Below are 20,066 nucleotides of genomic sequence, written 5' to 3'. Positions count from 1 at the left end.
CTTCTGGTGTCGTCATCAGCAGCGGCACAAATTCCGGCTGACAGTTTGAAATCAAATGGTACCTGAGAGACACTTATATTTGTCCATACAAGAGACAATAATACATGTTCACAGCTGGAGTTTACAATGATTTCTCTCTGTCGAAGCCTTATTCTCACCGCCAGTAACAAACCAATGCTACAGAGAGACGCTTTCTCCATGTTCTGCACTTTATCTAATCCAGTCTCGCTAATGCACCTTTTCTGTTGGTATGCCTGTGTTCCAGGCTGAAGTAAAACAGACCGAAATTAGTGTATCGTTATTTATGTATTTGTGCAACATGTGCAGCTACTGTATGCTACGTGCTTTTAAGCTAGTGTGAATGTCTATAACCGGCCTAAGAAACCTGCAGCAGCAGATGCATGATTCCAGTTTGGGAAAGGGCAAACTAGACAAGCCAAGTACCACTCCAGATTCTTTACAGAACTCTTTTTTAACTCCATGTTAAATGCATATGCATAAATGGGTCTGTGCCTCTTCTCTTCCAGAATTGTTTTTATCCCTAGGTTGTTTCTGTGGATTTTTCTCTCACTTTTATCTTCTCTACTAAAATATTTTAATTTTTCCTTTAGAAATAGGATAATTGATTAGAAAATGGCAGGAGGGAGTGGCTACAATCCCAGCCCACACTCAGAGCTGATCATTGCATTGTTAACAAGAGTACAGAAAGTAATTGTTTTTCACAAGGGTTTACCAAGTAACTTCTCCTAAACGAGTTCAAGACTACTCAAAGAAGTTGGCCACTAATTACTACTACCACTATAAACATTAGAATATTTCTTTGAAAATTTACACTTGTGTATTTTTCTTAGTTTATGTCACTAGTATTTAACATTCAGAATAAATCAGATGTGTTATATTTGAACAACAAGCTAAACTGTCATCTTTTTATCCTCAGTTGTTATACGCAAGAAGCAATTTAAAATACTTTCAACTGTTGAGAAGGCACAACAGAGCTGTTAGAAAATGCTCTGAGCAATTGCATATAAAGTTCTAGGGAGGTGATTAAAAGAATAATTTGTCATTTGAAATGGATATGGCTAATGGGTATATGCTTAAATATTGCTTCCTAATGCAGTTTCTTACTTTTGTGCATACGTCCAGAGTATGAACAATTTGATCAGAGCCAGTACATTTTGAATGACATTGCTAGTCTGAAACAATTAGTTTCGAAATGTGATAAAGAGAAACTAATCCATCATCCCTCACAGCTACAGGGCAAAAGAAATTGTGATTTTATTCAGCCCAATGCAGAAAAGCATTTTGTTAGACTTTTCCATTAGTGTCTGGATTTCCTTCAGAGCACCAAGCAACATTTAACCTGCCAGTTAAGGAGCACTTCTGTATTACAAGGTCACGTTTGGTTTGAAACTTAGCACTAGCTAATGGTCAAATCACACGTGTGACAGGAGGGGGCAAGGACGGGGGCAAGAAAAAGGCAGCAGGCAAGGCCGTATTGCTGAGCTGCTTTTCCAGTGGTTATGCTGTTTGGAAATGTACTTAACGTGAGTTTTTCTTTTGTATTAATAAGGAAAGAATGCTGCCAGTCTTGAATATCTGTGTTTCCCAAGGATGAGCTTAGAAACATCTACACTTCAGTTACAGTTGTGTGCTTTGCTTTTGGTGTTGCTTTGAAAGTCTTTAGGAAAAACTGTGCAAAATGTTGAGTACAGAGAAGGACAGACCTTTCTTTATGGACCATTTTATGGTGCTGGAGCTTTGTCACTGGTGGCAGCCGTGCTGAGGTAACCACCTGGTTTGTCTGATCGCCACTACATCAGCCTATAGCTGTGGCATAGTAGAGAAAAATACAATTCCTGATGTAACTACATTCAAGGAACTGCATCTTTTTTTTTTCTCTTTTTTTTTTTTTTTTTTACTTCATGCTAGCTCATTTCAGAATCAAAAAAGCAGACTGTTACCATATTCCATTTAAAAATGAAAATTAGGTGCTAGCTGAAATTGCAAGGATCCCACTTCAAGCTGAAACATTTCAATATTCTTATTAAATGTGTAGATTGAAATTGCAAGACATTACATAGGTCTCTGGCACTGCTCTCATTGTTGTGGGTTATTCCATATACAGAAGTTGCATGCCTAATTACCTGCACAGCATGCTGAAAATTGATCTTTTATATTTTATCTACAAAATAATTCACCTTTTATGCCAGAAAGATTAATGGTGTACATTAGTTTCAAATCAGAGTATTTCCCATTATACTCTGGAATAAAATGAGTTTCTGAGGATACGTTCTTCACTTTTTGTAGTTGGACTCAGATTCCCATCTTACAATTTACATTTTATATAAACAAAAAATATCTTTAAGCAAAAGAAGAGAGTTATTCTAAAAGTTTTGGGGGTAATTTCAGCAGCTCTTGTACTCCAAACTTTTTTCATCTAGTATGGTGAGTGTTACAACTCTTTTAACCAGATACTCATTGACTCAGGCAATGCCAGAGGTGGTCTCTACGTGTTGCAGAAATACAGTTTTCTTCATTCTAGTGAGCAAAATACTTAGGCAAATTCTATCTACTTTAAGAAATGAGAGGTAGTTACTGAGAAGTTTGAAGCTAGCATATACAAGATAAAGCGCATGATAGCGCCGGGGCCTCCAGAAGTACAGCGGCCTAACCTCGCAGTAGTGCAGTCCCCTCAGGATTAAGCTGCAGCGAGGTGGTTTTCTTCCAGAAAAGAGCATCTTTAGGGGGTTCAACGCATGTTTACCTCATGCAGATTAACTCCCTACCTTTAATTAATTAGTGTCCCATTGGTAGGGCATTCCCCACACAGGGCCATGCTGGCAGATGGACGCTGCGGCCTATGGCCGCGAGGTGCCGTGTTCTTCACACTTTCAGCTGAGGCTGGGCCAAACGGCAAACTAATTGGTTTCGTTCGTAATTACGTAATTTGTCATTATCCTCTTAGAATCAGTGTTGCTTTCCCATTACTTTTAATTTTAACTCTGAGGTAGGTAATTTCAAAATACTCGGGTTTTCTTCCAGATTTCCATGTCTTTAGTTGCAGTTGGTATCATTACTAAATTTTCTCTGATTACTCCCTTACAAACAGTTTTTTGAAGGCATATGCAATCCTGTGGTTTAGGTGGAATTGTAATTGAAGAGAAAATAGCAAGATACTTCAGCTTCCTATTATGTCTCTAGCACAGAATATTTTAAAATCTAAATTGTAGGACTTCATGAAATAATACGGATTTCAGGCTCGATGAAGGCCATGAAACTTCTTTTGTTAAAAATGAAAACAACCAAAAACAACAGCAACAAAAAAGCAACAGAACCCCTAAATGTTGTTGAGTCAGCTCAGTGCACTCCAAAATCAAATACATCCATTTCTTTTCCGGATTACTTACGGAAACATCAGCTTCTGTAAGCAAAATGTAATCAATTTTGAAAATAAGAACTTTCAATCAGTTTCAGAACAATATTATTCACATCGTTTACTTCTGGCTGTCTTAGAAATCTCATTTAAGGTGTGAATTAGGGAACTAGCTGATGCGTATTAAATAGGTGTAAAGGAGTGGTGGTCCAGAAGAAAAGGATTAAGAGACAGTGGGGGAATGATGAGCAGAGAAAACCTTCAGACCCTAGGCTTTAGTGTATCAAACCAGCTTTATGAATGATCCTGCTCCTTTGTTACAGGCCTATCTCCACTGTTGTTTTCTAGCTTTTGCTGTGCCGACTTCCTGAATTCATTTATAGATTCCCCAAACCTATATTGACTCTAACATTGTGTTCATTAAAAATAAAATAATTCCAGTTCCATTCAGTGGTTCCCCACTGACATGCTGGTCTGTCTTAGAAAGGAAATGTGCAGTATAATTAAAAGTAATTTTTTTTCAAAATCATTTAGATGTACTTAAGACCTAGTTTTGAACCTGGTTAAAAGCTACTAAATGTGTGGGGCTTTCCTCCCCCCTATGTTCCTTTAGCAACGTTACATTTTTCTTGCATAGGAAGTTTTCTCAAGGCTTGCAGATGGCAGGAAATGACCATGGCAGACCACAACAGTTGTGGTGATTTAATTGTTGAATCTTATAAAATTTCAGTTTAAAAGTGACAGGCAATTTTATGAGATTTTTTTAATTGAACATTTAAGTGCACAAAGGGCCTAGAACAGTATGAGCATGTTGTGGCTGGTAAACTGCACAGTAAATAATAATCAAATAATACTAAATAAAGAGTAGAAGCCGACCATGATGTAGTAAACAAATAAAAATTGAGTAATAACTGTAATTTCCAGTACCTTATCCATGTATGGTCTCCAAATAAGGAAAAAATGCATTGGAAAGCAAAGGCTTAGATCTCTAAGGAAGCCCAGGAGAGACGTATTATTTTCATTCATAACAGAAAATCAACTGAAAATTTGTAATTGACAGAAAGGGAGTGAATTTATATCCCTTGAGGTGCTGTAAGATCAGCAACAAGCAAGGGGTGTAAACATAATAAATCATAGAACAAGTTGTTTAATACAAATTTGGGGGGAAAATCAGAATACAATCTTGTAAAGTACAGCAAATATAGAATGAGATAGTGGCTGTGGGGCACTGGTAACAAAATGCTCTGGGTTTAAGAGAGTCAATGAAAATGTATGTTGAATGGGAAATTAGGTTTCCAGGAGTGCTTATTCATAGGCTGTTGAAGGATCTGATTAAACTGAAATACACTTTGCGTGGTTTTCATAATCATAATGACTGATTCCAGTGAATTTACTCTTAATCCAGTATAATGATAAAGAAATCAAGCTGCTTTTTGTCCTGCTGGGTATACAGACCTGTCCATCCCCGTTGAATGTTAAGAATAATATCTTGTGGGTTTTATGTTTGTTTTTGTTTTTGTTTTTTTTTGTTGGTGGTGGTGGTGGTTTTTTGTTTGTTTTGTTTTGTTTTAGAATAAAATAATATTTTGAGTTGAAGGAAAACAAGTATCTCAATAAATACCAGAACTAATACTGTGACTTCCCAAACTTTAGAATGTGGTATAAAGCTGAAAATGTAGATCTTTTTCATTTTTTTCCTACTGTTCCTGAATTGATACCTACTTCATGCTTTCCCCCGTTCTTATGATCACTCTCATCCCCTAGCAGATCTCATAAAATGTAGTAATTTTCTAGTCTTTAACAAGACCATACACAGAGGTTGTGGTCCCGTTCAAAACTGTAGGTGTACTCTCTATCACCTTTTTTATTTATGCATTTATTTATTCACTATTTGTAGTGGTTGTGATAGAGTATTGAACCTTAGCCAGAGCGATGCACCACCGATGGCCCTCCCATCACACTACTTACTCAAGCCCTCTCTGTTCAACAGCAAAACATTGACGCCTTGGTATCTTTGTTGTAAAATGGGAGAATAGCTATATGGGGTGTATTTTCATTGTTGACGGTATGTACTTGTCTTTCTTATGAGACTCTTGTGGCATATCTCAGACGTCTTACTGAAGTCAAGCTCTGTCGCAAGGTTTTGCTTCCTACTGCACTAACTGCTCCGTCTTTTTGTAACAAATCCATGCTGGCTTCCTTGTGATAAATTAATTCAACCTCTCTTGTTACCTAGGAATAAACTTTTTGGCTCTGTTTCACTGGAGGAGACATGCTGCATGACTAGGATAGTTGGCTGTTTCCAACAGTAAAAATTTCCTGGTATAACAAAAGTTTAACTCTTGGGAATATTCCTGAGAATGTTAATTGTTCACACACACGTTGTTTCTGCGAAATTATGGTAATGGAAGGAGTTTAAATATTGATTGAAGAAAATTAAATGCAATTATGATAAGCCATTTCATTTGATGCCCTTTTTGCATTAACCAGTCCATAAATATTTTAATAATTTAATTTGTTGAGTGTTTTTTTATCAGCACTATCTTACCTTTTGTTAAATTATTCTGTTGGCATGGTGCTTTTCTGGCTGCATGTTCATACCCAGCTATGGGGTTATGAAAATGCCTACCCTTCCTTTGGTGACTGCATCCAAATGCATGCACTTTCAAATTAAACCTGTGCAAAAAAAAATAATGATCTCCATTTTGTAGGGGCAGTGCAAATGCGACAAGATATTTTAGCGCCAAGGCAGGTCAATCAAACTATAATCGTTTCTAATTAGCACTTGCAGAAGCTCTAATCTTTTTATAAACTTTCAGCTGAGTGGCGCTTGGGTGAAAAATTATTTCTTGCCTGGAAAACCATTAAAAATTAATTTCCTTTCATTCTGTAGGATATGAATGAAAGAGGCACATGGCTTCTCACATGCCAATTAGAATTGGATACACAGCTCAGAGTGCTGTTCAGAGGGAAAAAAATTAAATGTAATTTTTGCCAAATCTTGTGATTTGTCTTTTGAAGTTTAGTTTTCCTTTAAAGTGCCTGTAAAGTACTCCAGTGAGGGCCAGTTTGCCATTTCATGCAAAGATCTAATTTTTGTGTGAAAAACACAGTTTTGCTGTGTGCTGTGCTCCTCTAGGTGTTTTTACTTCTTTTGACATTCCTTTAAGCTGTATATACTCCTGTGCCATTTCTGCTAAGTAGCTAGCTGGGCTGCTAAGTAGATGCTGAATGATATTTCCATTTTAACAAAGTCTGGTCTCATTTTTTGCTGTCTACTCCTCTTCCCATCATATTAAGTCTTAAATGAGTAGATCAAAAAATATTATTGTGTAAAAGACTTTGAATTCCTTTCACGTTTTTCTTCTACTGGAAGAGGTGTGGTTTCATTCAAAAAGTGTTTTGTTTTGACTTTTTCTGGTTTCACCTGTTTCTGATAAGTTTTTAGTTTTGTGGTTTTTTTTTTTATCACTGGTTCTCTGGTCTTGTTTAATACGTACTGCAATATTTCTATAATAATGCTGTAAGATACAATAAATAAAAAGAAATCTCTCTGAAGAAAAAAAGATGTGGAAAACCCTACCAAACATCTTTACTTATTTTTTTATAACCAATTAGAATTGTCATTTGCTTGGATCTTCAATGAGTATCCATCATTTGTACAAGAGGACAGCCGTCGATTTGTGTCTCAGGAGACCGGTCACCTCTACATAGCCAAAGTGGAGCCATCAGATGTAGGAAATTACACCTGTGTCGTAACCAGCACAGTGACAAACAGCCACGTTCTTGGGTCACCTACTCCTCTAGTGCTGCGCACTGATGGTATGACTTCCCTTTTACCTGCAACTAAACACCCGTTCTTTCATTATGTTATGTGCAGCTAGTTGCCAGTGAAAGATTTTGTACCTTATGGTGTAAACTTTCATGCATTCTCAGAATATTGGTTGCGTATAAGAAGATAAACTGTATTTGTTGTGTATACCTCTTCCTCTCCTACCTCTGACAATTTCATTGGAAGGTCCCTGTGCTTGAATTTCTAAATGGAGTGTGCCAGGAATAAACTTAATTTTGAATCTAATGTTATGCAGCACTAAAGAGAGAAAGGTAGCTTCAAAAATGAAATATGACCTTTTCCAATTGTCTCGTACAGGTGTAATGGGAGAATATGAACCCAAAATAGAAGTTCAGTTTCCTGAGACACTTCCTGCAGCTAAAGGCTCGACTGTGAAGCTAGAATGCTTTGCACTAGGAAAGTAAGTTCTCATCTTCACCTATACTGCAAAGCTGAAGCATGTTTGCGTTCATTGGCACTACAGGTGTGGACATCCGGCAATCTTTCGGTAGTTTTTTCTAAAGATCTTGCTTTGACCATCACAGTTACTGCCTTGGAATAAGAGGGAAAAGAGCTTTGGAGTCATTTTAGTTGTTTAGAATTAAAATGTGCATGTTGGCAACACAGGAATTTACATTTCACTTCAAATTCTCTTGAATGAGATCAGTGCAGTTTTGCAGATGTCCTTTGAAGTAGCTCCACTTTCTCAGGGTAAAGGAATTGTTGTTGAAGTCAGTGAGAATTTTCACTGAATTTTACTGCTAAATATACTTGATGCTTTCATAATATTGTTCTTCCTTTATAGCTGAAATAAAGATTAAAATACATTCCTCTTCTCAATGACATTTCACACACAATTGATATCTTTTCTGTTTCATAAATGATCTGAGAATGCATTTATGTTTCTGTAAATGTATTTACTAACCACTCTGCGGTTTATTTGTAGACAGTTTGTCAAGCACTCGTAATTTTAAACTCCAGAACGGTAACTTAATCGTATGCTTTTGCTTCTGTTCCCCAGCTACATGACAGAAAGTTTTCAAATTGGAAAATGAAAGGCTCCTCTAGGATGGGCATTGCAGAAGACTTGCCTTGATTCCCCTTCCATGGAGGGCACTGGTGTAAATCTCTCCTGTCTTGAGGGGAGGCCAGTGCTGATTTACAGGAAATTTTACAGTCACTGGACATTCAAGCAGATATTCATCAAAAATTTGATGCCACAAATAATAGCATAAGGAACAGAACACCATATGCAAATCAGTTACCATGCTGTCTGACCATCTGTCATGTACAGTATTAATACTACTTTTAACACAAGCTTTTGTCACTTCTGGGGTGTATTACATATTAGTTTAAGTGCCTAATTTTGACAGTCAAGTACATGAAGCAAAGTTGTTTACTTATATCCCATTATCTTCCGTTTAGCCCTGTGCCTCAGATTAACTGGAGAAGAACCGATGGTCTGCCGTTTCCAAGTAAAATAAAGCTAAGGAAATCCAATGGCGTGATTGAAATACCTAATTTCCAGCAGGAGGATGCAGGACTGTATGAATGTATTACTGAGAACTCAAGAGGAAAAAACATTGCAAGAGGACGTCTCACTTACTATGGTAGGAAACTTTCTTTCTCCCTCTCTCCCACCCTTCTTTGCACATGAAATGCAAACCACTCTCAAGTACTTCTGGGTTTACAGCTTCTACAATACCATCAAAAATTTGTTCTTAAAAATCACCTGCATCTTAACAGCTTGTAGAGAAAGAAGAGAAATTTTCCACCAGGTTTTTGCATAACTTATCTGATAAACATCCATGTTCAAAAAAAAATAGCTAAGAGTAGTGTAGAAAGTGCTTGTATTTATTTAATAAAAAATGCTAGAAAGATATTTGTGTGTGTATATATATATATGTATATATATAAACACCTCAGATTGGTCATGGGTGAAACCTTAAATTTCCAGTCAGATTTATTTAAGGTATTATATAGTCCTAACATTTGCAGGAAATACAAATTTTATATTGCTTTAGGAAAAGATGATTGGTGGATGTTGTCAATCCTTTGCTTTCAAAAAAAGACAATTTTACTTAAAAAATTAAATAGGACAATATAATCCAGTATAGGAGATGAAATAATAGGAAATGTAATAGCTGGAAAACTGGCAGAGTCTCTTATGCTTTTATAGAGTGAAATGAATATTAGCAAAGCACATTGATAGTGGTTTAAAGATAGAGTGATTTGCAACAAAGTGGTAATTGACAATTTTTGTGAAAGCCAGATCTTAGCAAATTTAGTTTCCTTTTGGTAAATGCCAATTTAAAGAATGTTTCATTCTTTGTTTTCAAATATTTTCTTCATGTAGGAATATTTGAGAGGTTTTTTTAGAAAAAAAGTTGTGTAAAAAACCACAGATAATACCTACTATGCCACTTTGTACCAGTGTTCTGTCCATTTACTTACTCTGTGTGGGAAGCTACTGTTTACTAGAAAACAGTGTTGCAATGTAGATTTCAGTCAATGAAGATTTTAATTTAAGAAACAAGATTTGGTAAAGAGGAAGGAAAAAAGGTGTCCCCACTCCAGCTTCCAAATAAATAGCTGTATTAAATTTTCCATATATTAGTTCTAATTCTTTTTGATAATAATTATGGATAACAGGACAAAAGAGCTAGATGTTTTATCTGCCAGTATCATCTGTAATTCTAAACTTGGTACTATGCATTTGATTCTATACAGTGGCTTTTTGAGCATCTCTGCTTACAGCAGGAGGGTTGGAACTGGATGATTTTTAAGGTCCCTTCCAACCCAAACCATTCTATGATTCTAGGATTTTATTAGCTGCTTGAAAAGTTTCAAATGAATTGCAGTTTGTCATCAGTTTGGTTCAGTACTTCTATGCCACTTTGAAATCAGAGCAGTTGTAAGATACATGGATGTAAACTACATGCCAGATAGAATTTGATTTGTTCATGAGTTATTATATATAAATATTGTATTATATAGTTATTAGTTTTGTCGTTATAATTTTATGACAGTGAGTAATTTTGAGGTATGTGACATGCTTCCCAAGTTTCCTTTTCATCATTCAGGGGCACAGAGATCAAATAAAAGAAGTTGCTAATCAATAAAAGTAAGCAAGTTGCAGTTTTGTAACAAGGAAATTGTGATTTGCAAGTGCTCAGTGTGAATATTTTCATTCCAAATCCAGAAAGGGATCTAAACTCTCAAATGGAGTTAATATTCCAGTATAAATATCTGTCTGCATTAGATTCGTCCCTAATATGGGTGTTTAGACTGAAGAGAATAATGAGACTTGTAATGGCATTAATGGTACTCCAACTGTTTTATTTCATTTGTTTTGCTTAATGAATCCCATTCTGCAGAATTAAGTAGATTTGAGGGTTTTTTTTCTTATTTTATTACTTGCTTTCATTTTTACAAACAGAATACCAACAAGTCTGTTGTCAGGATAGGGTAATTTTAAACCTTTCTGATAATTAGTATTTTTGTTCCGTGTGAAAACGAATAGTGTTCTATAACTGAAGATTGTACCTTCTGATGACTTGCCACTATGTCTGATATCAGAGCTCAGAAATCTGCCTGGTAAAGAAACATAATCGTATGCCAGTTAGTCTTCTAATAGAAGATCAATATTTATGCACTTTTAAGGAACTTGTTCTGAAAGCAGATGAGGATTTGGGGGAAAATTAATGGAGTATACTGAAGACTTAGAATAAAAATCATCTATCTGCCATAAAGCACCAGCTCTGGCAAAGATGACTCAAATCGGTGTGGCAATGTTAGTGGATATTGGTTGCTGTCTAAAAATTATTTTGGTGGAAATCTAGGATGGATCTGATAATCATATATAGAAAAATATATGCATTAGAAATGCCTTTTTATTTCAACAGTGGCAGCATTTATTTTTCTCGCAGCAGAACAAAAAAAGGTTTCTGTCTTATCCAAAAAAGTTTAAGAAGAGCTGGGGTTAATATTTTCCATGTTGTCTTAGTGAAACAATGTGTAAAATACATCTCCTAAGGGGAAAAAATGGGCAAAAACGTGTCATTTGACTGAAAATAGGCAATTTTCCTTTCTTTGCAGGTTTTTAAAATTATTTGTAAGTGAAACTTAAACCTAATACTAAGCAAAAGCTTTAAATATTTTGTTGCTCTGCTAGGAAACATCTGAAACTGTAAATCTTGAATTCTGAAACTTAGGGTTTTAATGCATTACTTGTTTGATTTAAAAAAAAAATTCAATTGTTTACTCTTCTTCCAGTAATGAATCATGGTATTGAAATCATAAAGCACTTTAATATAGGCTCAACTTCAGTCGTGCCTCTTGTCATTATGTCAAGAAGGATTATAAATATGTTTGGGTTTAGAAATCCTGTGGACCTCTATAACTCTCTTTATAAAAAATGAAATGGGTCCATTTTTTTCTAATTTCATTGTGGGTTTTAAATATAACTCTGAAGACATAGTTCAAATTGATAATTTACATAGATATTCCAAAACAGATATTATGGGTTCTTTCATAACATTACTAACAGACTATTAATCTTCCTTTTTCCTTGTGAAGGATTATATCAAGAAAAGCCCAACATCAAATGTTCTGTTCATTGTGCTCTGTACAGTTCCAACTTGTGTTTAATGATATTTTTCTCCCCAGTGGAGTTCAACATGCGCTAAATACAGGATGAGATTATCTAACTTTGATTTAATATAAAACCTGAATATATAAATAATTTGCTTTCACTTTAGTAGTATATTCACTTATCTTTGCTATTACCCCTTTCTGTAAAGAGATAATGGAAGAAAGAATCCGTGACTTTTCATAGCATGGAAAAATAAGAAGAAATTCATTACATTTTTAAGGTGCAGTTAAACAACATGTAATATGGTGGAGTTATGTAAAGCTGTTAATTATAAGTATAATTGAAGAAAATATACTCTTGATTAGCACAGGCTGATTCAACGGAACTCATGCTTGACAGTCACTACTAAGGTAAAATGTTTTATAGGGAGAAAAAATACCCTCTGTTTTGTTTTTGCTCTGCATTAGTGTTTTTTAATAGCAAGGGTGAGTTGTTGTGCTGACCAGGATGCTGATGGTCAAAGTCAGGCAGCAAGGTCGCTTATAACAGCTGCCATTTCTGTGTGCTTAGCTAAGGCATGCAGGGATGTCAGGGGGCAGAATTTCCGTTTTGTGAACATACAGACCCCCAGCAGGAAATAGATTCTACATAAAATACATTAAAGATATACTAAAAAATACTAAAGTTTTGTTAATAATGTACCACCAAAATTATACTGAAAACACATATTCCTGAATGTGGAAGAGCCTCGCTGTTCAAAGCTTTTGTCTGATAGCCTGACCCCATCTTGTTCACGGAGAGGTCTTCAAAACGTTAGCTACAAAACTATAAAGAACTAAATATTGTCAAGGAGTTGCTGATATTTTTGACAAGTAAACTTCAAGTTGATCACTGTCTAATTTAATTGCCCATCTTTTTTATATACTAAGACTTTTCCCAGTGATGTAGCAATTGCTTGTTGCTTCAGAGCATTTTTATTTGGAATGGAAGTGGAAAAAAATGACATTTTCAGGGACCTCTGAATTGAAGTTATTGCATGCTTCTTTAGGCCCCATTGTTTTATCAGAAAGAGCTATCTGTGCTTAAAGTCACTTGAATTTTTTAGATAAAAGTAGGCTCATCACTGCTGTAGGCATCAGTATGAGTGTCGTAGTCTGACTTTCAGAGAGATATTACCTTGGAAAATGAAGGTTACATTTCTGTTTTTACAAAACTTTGTGAATTCCCAGTATGCTTCATAGCTGCTTTCTCTTGAACTATGGAAAGTGCCTTTTGACTCTGATTTATTGCCTGACTGCTGAGCTATACAGAAGTATTTTCAAAAGAGATTTCCAGCCCAGCTTTCAGACTGTAAATTTCAAAGTGAGGATGTGTGTATAAGCAGGCTGCATCTTATGTGTGAGCTCCAATTAGGGACTGTTCTGGAAGAGCTTCCCGTGGTCTCCTGCCTCCGAGCAGAGGCAAGGCAGACCTCAGTGCTCTCTGGGAGAGCACAGTGCGGCTGAACAGAAGTCATGATCCTGAAGCTCTGCCTTTCCTGCGCGTTCTTCCTATGGTTTACACTATTTTAAAAGAGCTTTTCATTGGAGCCTCTGACTCGGAAGGAAATCAGATGGAAAGTTTCCTGTTAACATGCATCATTGCTGTTGAGGAGGCTGAAAGGTACCCCACAAATTATTTACAAATTAGGTCTCAACACAGCGTCTGGAAAGTGTCAGCTTCTTCAGCCACTGCTTCCAAGAGCCTCGGCACAGTCACTCCTTGCAGTTGGTCTTCGCTCTCACCAAACCCCAGAACAGTCACTGCAGAGAGGTTTCTTAAAAAGCTAAACCAGTGGATCTTTTTCCCCTTGTGGCCAACAGGGATTCCCCTGGGTGTAGTGAAGTAACAGTTGTTCTCTTCAGGATGACCGGCCTGGCCTATTAGCTGGAAGCAAAAGGTGGTAATAGTCAATAAGAAAAAGGTGACTGAGTCTTCTCACCAGGCTAAATTTCATTGTTACGCACTTGCATCACTTCTGCCTGTGCGACCACAAGTATTACAAGGAATATATGAGGCAGTATAACAAATGAAGTAAAATGTAGGCTGATGCTTTTACTAGTAACTAACTGTGAGGCTGATGGCTATGTTTTTTAGAAAATCAGTTACCTACAAATATTTTGTCCTAAGGGAACCTCTTATGAATGTTTCGTGAAGATTGTACTGCAAGTTCCTGAGAATTGCAAGTATTATCACACAATTACAGATTCCTATCATGGTCACAAACCCTGTGCTACAAACTCCATTAAAATTCACTTCCAACCTCACAATTTACAGGGCATCGTATTTTTTTTCATCTCACTGGAAATGTGTTGTCTGTTTGCCTGTTCCCTGCTGAAGGAGGGAGTGATGTCTCCAGAAAGAGGTTTTTTACCAAGTCATTACAGTCTTCGTTCAGGAGCACAGATATAGTGATACGGTCTCCAGACTGAAAGCAGATGTTCTAAGCAGGTAACGTTTGCCTACCAGTGACTAGACTTGAAGAGGAATATGGTTGTTTATTCAGAATCATTTAGGTACAGTTGGGCAGAGCTAAATAAAAAGGGCAGTGCCAGGCTTGGAAAGTGGTGTTTATCTAGGGTACGCAGATCTACCAGTACATGACCTTCTGTCTGCACTTTTCTCGGTTGCTGCAACGTGGACATCTTTACTTTTGCCAAGATTCAGAGTATTTCGTGGAATACTCCTGGCTGTAGTTGCCCTGCTTAAGCTGTCTACTCAATTTTGAACTGTTTAGTTGAATGATTTTTTTCTCAAAGAATTTCCAATATTTTCTACAGTCATCTTTAGAGACTTTTTAGATGTGGAAGATTGAAAAGGGTATTTTTCTTTCTGCTGGATTCCTTGGTCAGTAATTGAAAGAGACAAAGAGCATCTGTCAAGAAAATCACTGAAGTCTACATCAACACTCTCTTGCAAATGCTCAAGCACCATGAATTTCACACACTGTGAAAAGCCAAACACTGGGGCTTTGGAAGCTCTGTTCTGGTTGTTTCTGTTCTGAGTGGTGGTCTTGCTCCCACACTTTCAGAGAAGTTTGTCGTATATGCCCTGGAGACTTGGGAAAAGCCTCCTATGGAGACTGCCTGACATAAAGAGTCCTAAAATGCAGCTCTACAGTGAAGTTGGTGTTTTTCTCTGTAATGAAATTGAATCCAAGATCTTGAACTTGAAAACAGACCACAGTTAACCTACTTTCAAGTGAAGATATGCAGCAGATGTGAAATATTGCACATGTATGGATCCATCAATAATTCACGGACTGTTGCTTGTTGCATAAATATTTAGGTATGCAAAGTGCAGGAAGCGTGCTGACACGGAGGACTGAGCTTTCAGCCCCTTGACGCATGTGGGACAAATACGCCAAATGACAACATGAGACAAAGCAATGGCACTTTCTTGAACTCCAGTGTAGTAACGTTAGCTTTCAGTCTTTAACCAACATTAATATCAGTTAGATAGTACGTTTGTCTGACGCAAAGATTAGGTTATCCTGTCTTTCAGAGCTAACCTTGATAAAGAGAGTGTAAAAAAATATATGATCCCCAAATCAGTAAAAGGTATTAATCCTCATGTGGTATAAGAGACATGCAAAAGAAAAGAAACAACAGCAGGTTTCACTGTCAGCAAATACTGGTTGAATTCCAAACCCTCCTAAGTTAATATCTAAATGAATACGTTCTAGTAAAATCTTCCTATGAGAAGTTAATCCTGAATATTTACACACAAATCATAAACAGAATTAATCCTTGTTATCCTAAAAGTATGGTGCAGTATGTGATCATGGTGAGATCTTATCGCTGCATTTCAGAACATAAGATGGAGAGAGAATTTATGTGCTAGAAAGGAATGAATCTTTTTAACAAAATGAATACTAGCTCTCAACCAAATGTTGGTCTGTTGGTCCCGTGCCTTTGGCAATGGAATAGGTTCAGCTCCCAGCTGTGCTTCAGACTTCCCTTCTGACCATAGGCAAGTCATTAATTTTCCTGGTCTGAATTAATTGCTGGTATAATACTATTGTAGTGAGAAGTTCAGCGGGAATTAATCTGACCTTATGTGCTTCCAAAAGTCATCTATAAAATAATGGTATTTTCCTCTTTTTTTCTTTTTTTTTTTCTTTCTATTTGTTTTGGTATGAGAGTGTTAGAGCCTGTATTTAAGGAAATAAAGGATTAAATTTCAAATGTCCTTTGTGTTTTAGAAGCTGATGCTTTCTATTTAGTAGCCAAAGTCTTCCTAAAAGAAAGTCTTCTAAACATTTATCTACATGGCTGCGTCTCATGTACATTATATAGCTTTTGCTTTTTATATGGGAAAAAAGTATATAATAATAAGTATATGTAATATTTTAATGTAATGTGTCCAGATTATCCAGAAACTAAGGTATATAGTTGTCAATGTACAGCACTGTCCTGCTAGATCATCAATGTCAACATTATTCCTGAAGTAACAAGTACTCAGAGATGTCTAAAGATATGTCCTCATTCAGTGCAGATTTCTATTAGAGCAAGGAACTTTAAAACTTAAATTTTGATCCATAGATCAACTAGAAGCTTTCAAAAACTTGCCTTTTGATTTGTAAATATTATCGTTATATAAATAGATAGTATATATTACTTCCTTAAATGTCTTATAGCATCTTTCTTTGGTTTAGATATTAAAAGCAAAAGTGTTTCTGATTCATATCTTAGTGCTAAATTACTTTTCATCAGTCATCTTAAGTTTAATCAGACAAACATATAATACAAATACAAATGATTCCAGTTTAGAAAGTTTAGCCCCAGTATTTATTTATTTTTATAGGAAAAGCTGTAGCATTTTAAACTATACTTTTACACTGCTAATTGCGTTTTAGATAGTTCTGAAGGATGTATAGTTTTAGTAAATCAAAATGTTGTTCAAAAATTAGCTCTTTTTATGGACTTTGCTAAGGACTTTTTCTGGGTTGCACCACCCAAAGGCCGTGTTATGTCTACTGCTATCAAAACCAGTCTTATATCTTTATGTTTTCACCCTCAGAGGGGGTGGATGTTAGTACTGAAAACAATTCAAATGGTATTTGAAATTAAGACTGACATACCATTATGTTTTTTAGGACTTAACGGTTTCTATTCAATATTAATTTGATGATTTGGCTACATCAATTATTTAATTCCAATATTGCTGCTAATTTCTTTATCTTACATTTACCTCAATTTTAAAGTTGTGTTATTTAATCATTAGTGATTTTAATATTGGTTTGACTGGTTCAGCTTTAGTGATCTGTAATCTCAATTTTCTTTTGTTTTACTACTCACAGTAAAGATGTTTAGAAGGAACAGTGAGTAATTTCTTTCATTAGGTGACTTGAAGCAGAACCAGTGCAAATCTCTGGGGGTACAATAACTTGTTAGAGTCTTCGTTGTTAATATGTATTTCATCTGCAGCAAAACCTCACTGGATCCAGACAATAAAAGATACCGAAGTTGCTGTAGAGGACACGTTATACTGGGATTGCAGAGCAAGTGGGAAGCCCAAACCGTCGTATAGGTGGCTGAAGAATGGAGAACAGCTGTCAATAGAGGTAACATTCACTTCTGAAAAACACGATGACATGCAAAAGTAGCAGTACCTCATACAACAATGAGAATTCACAAAAGTTCATGTATTTATGTCCAGAGAAATATTTTTATATAATTTTCATGTTTGTTTGTCAAGGGCATCCAGTTGGAAACTTCAAAAGCTGATATACCAGAAACACAAAGACAAATTATATTACGCAAAAATAACCTAAAAGGAGATTTAAAAACAATGGTAGAACCAAAGAAATAATCACATAAGGAAGGACTGGAGAAAGAAGTAAATTAAAGTTACATATTAACAGCCATAAATAAGGGATGGAGAACTTAAATTATTTTGTTATACTTGTCTTTGTAATTTCATTAAAGGTAATAAGAAAAGATTTTCAAACTTCTTGAGGAAAGGAGACAAAAATTGTAAAAAGCCGCAGGTCACCAGTGTTTGATGCAAAGTTTGAAATGTACATAGCAATGTAACGTAGTTCTTTGCTTTAATACAATTGTTAACCTAGTGGAAAGTGATACATTTGGTGACAAGGAAAAAATGTTGTACTGAGGATGTCTGCCAGATCAGGAGTGCAGAAAAGCATCTGATACCCCTATTGATTTTAGTTCTCACTGCTACATTGAGAAAACTGCAGAATTCAGGTTATCAGAACTATAAACCAGGGGCAGTAGCCCATAGTAGGAAGGCATTTTGCCCTTAGCCAGTGCTGTCAAGAGTACTTGAGTGTTGTGCTCAATGTTGGCACCCACAGTTGAAGAAGGAAGGACTGCTCAAGTGAATTCAGTGGATGGCTATGAAAAATGATCTAAGCACTGAAAAACAATTCTTAGCATTCAGACTGTTATAGTTATATGCTCACTGAAAGAATTGGTAGTGTTTCATGGACAGGTTCAGTGAGGGAGTACAAAATATCTCAGTGATTTAAGAGCGCTGTTACTGTATTACACAAAGTCACTGAGGTAATGCACGATTTTACCTTACCAGTAAGTACAACAAATACCTTCTCTCGTTCAGATTTTGCAATTCTCCACCATGGAGCATTGGTGTCAAGCCTTTAGGCATGATGTAAGGGAATAAACATGGCTTTGGAAACGCTTAAGGGCTGTACGCTGTAGGACTAACTCATTAAAGGCCAGCACTGAGGAGGCAGCAGAAGAGGAGTTCTTTCTGTATCATGAATTGTCTTCAGCTCCTTTACTGCAATAATCCTCCTTCATGCTGGGTCTGCTCCACAAAAGTTTCCTGCCGGGGTTATTCTGCTAAGCTCCTCTTCCCCATAAATGAATCTGACGTAAGGAAGAATAAGAGCAGTTCAGGATGCTAGAAATAGGATCAAGATGTGGAGATTCAGGCCCGTTCCTTTTAGGGCCTGTTTTGTCCTTTGTCTAACAGCCTGAGCACCGTGCGGTTAACGGGGAAAGGACCTGTTAGGAAGGGAAGGAGCTGAGCTGAGCTGCCTCAGCCAGAGTCACCCTTCAGTGGGACCAGCTGTAAGCAGCCCTTAGCAGAAAGGGCAAAGAGGGAGTACTGCTGCGGTAGGCCTAGGGAGCCATATCTGGGGCGTTTGCTAGGCACTGCTGCTCAAAAAAAAAAAAAAAGGCAGAAAATGTTTTTAAGAAAATAGTTTGTCCCTCTGTTTATTATTGTTTCTCTGTCTTTCCCCAGAGGAGAAGCTCCTTTAGTTTTGTCTTTGTCACTGGTTCCTTTCGTCACCAGTCTCTATCACTCCATCCTTCAAAGTAGTCATTTCTTACCATAGTTCATACAGTTTTCCAAGAAGTATCGAGGTGAGAAGCACCCTGTACTTCAGTAGCTTTGTCAGCTCTGAGGCACTGAAATACATCTTCCTTTTAATGACTGTTGGAATTTTTTCTGCATAGTATTACAGAGAGCTCATTAACAAATGGCAAGTGTGAAATCTCTAAATAGTATGAAATGCCAGTGCCATCTGTATATTTTGGATACTCTAGTCTGCCGTGAGGTGCTTAGTATGATTTTGTCCACATTTCTGGGGAAATATGAGGGTATTTGAGACTAAAAAGCCTCTGTGAAACCAAGCAAGTTTGAAGAATTGATTTTATACGCTGCATTGCTAAATCTCAGTGCTGCCATACCATGATACGGTTATATCAATTATTTTAGAACTGTTCTCACATATATGCTGTTACATCTACCCCATTTATCATATTTATGCTGTCCTATTCATATTTCTTACTTATTTTAAATTTTTCACAGGAAATATATCATCAATAAAGGTATTTTTCTTAATATTCAGGGAAGGATCCAAATTGAAAATGGTGCACTTACAATATCAAATCTAAATCTGACAGATTCTGGCAGATACCAATGCATAGCTGAAAATAAACATGGTGTCATCTATTCGAGTGCAGAGCTCAGGGTTGTAGGTAAGATTTTCCTTTCTACTAAAACAAAGACCTCATTCTCCCTCTCCACACCCCATCCACTACTCCACCTCGTAATTATTTCTACTTTATAACTCACTCTGTTGCTGTGACTGAAATAAACAGTTTTGGCAACCCTAATATCTTTTTATCTGCAGTGCCGAGGACTTTATTCATCTATTTCCAGAGGATTCGCAGTCCAATCATTCACTGCTTTAGAACAGAACACAGATACATTATTAATTAGGGGAAAAGCAG

General features: G+C 36.4%; 1 protein-coding gene across 3 annotated transcripts in view; it reads left to right on the top strand.

Annotated features, from left to right (window-relative positions):
- The window catches only part of CNTN3 (contactin 3), a 100,312-nt gene that overhangs the window by 55,347 nt on the left and 24,899 nt on the right, over positions 1-20,066 (top strand). For all 3 annotated transcript variants that reach the window (XM_083795493.1, XM_083795494.1, XM_083795495.1), the window contains exons 4-8: positions 6,992-7,195; positions 7,524-7,626; positions 8,631-8,815; positions 17,268-17,404; positions 19,682-19,811. In XM_083795493.1, coding sequence (XP_083651619.1) covers positions 6,992-7,195; positions 7,524-7,626; positions 8,631-8,815; positions 17,268-17,404; positions 19,682-19,811 — 759 coding nt within the window. The remainder of the gene's footprint in view (positions 1-6,991; positions 7,196-7,523; positions 7,627-8,630; positions 8,816-17,267; positions 17,405-19,681; positions 19,812-20,066) is intronic.

The sequence above is a fragment of the Anser anser genome (assembly GCF_964211835.1).
Source record: "Anser anser genome assembly, chromosome: 12".
Taxonomy (NCBI): domain Eukaryota; kingdom Metazoa; phylum Chordata; class Aves; order Anseriformes; family Anatidae; genus Anser; species Anser anser.
Note: the sequence above shows the minus strand (reverse complement) of the source record. Positions and strands in the feature narration are given on the sequence as shown.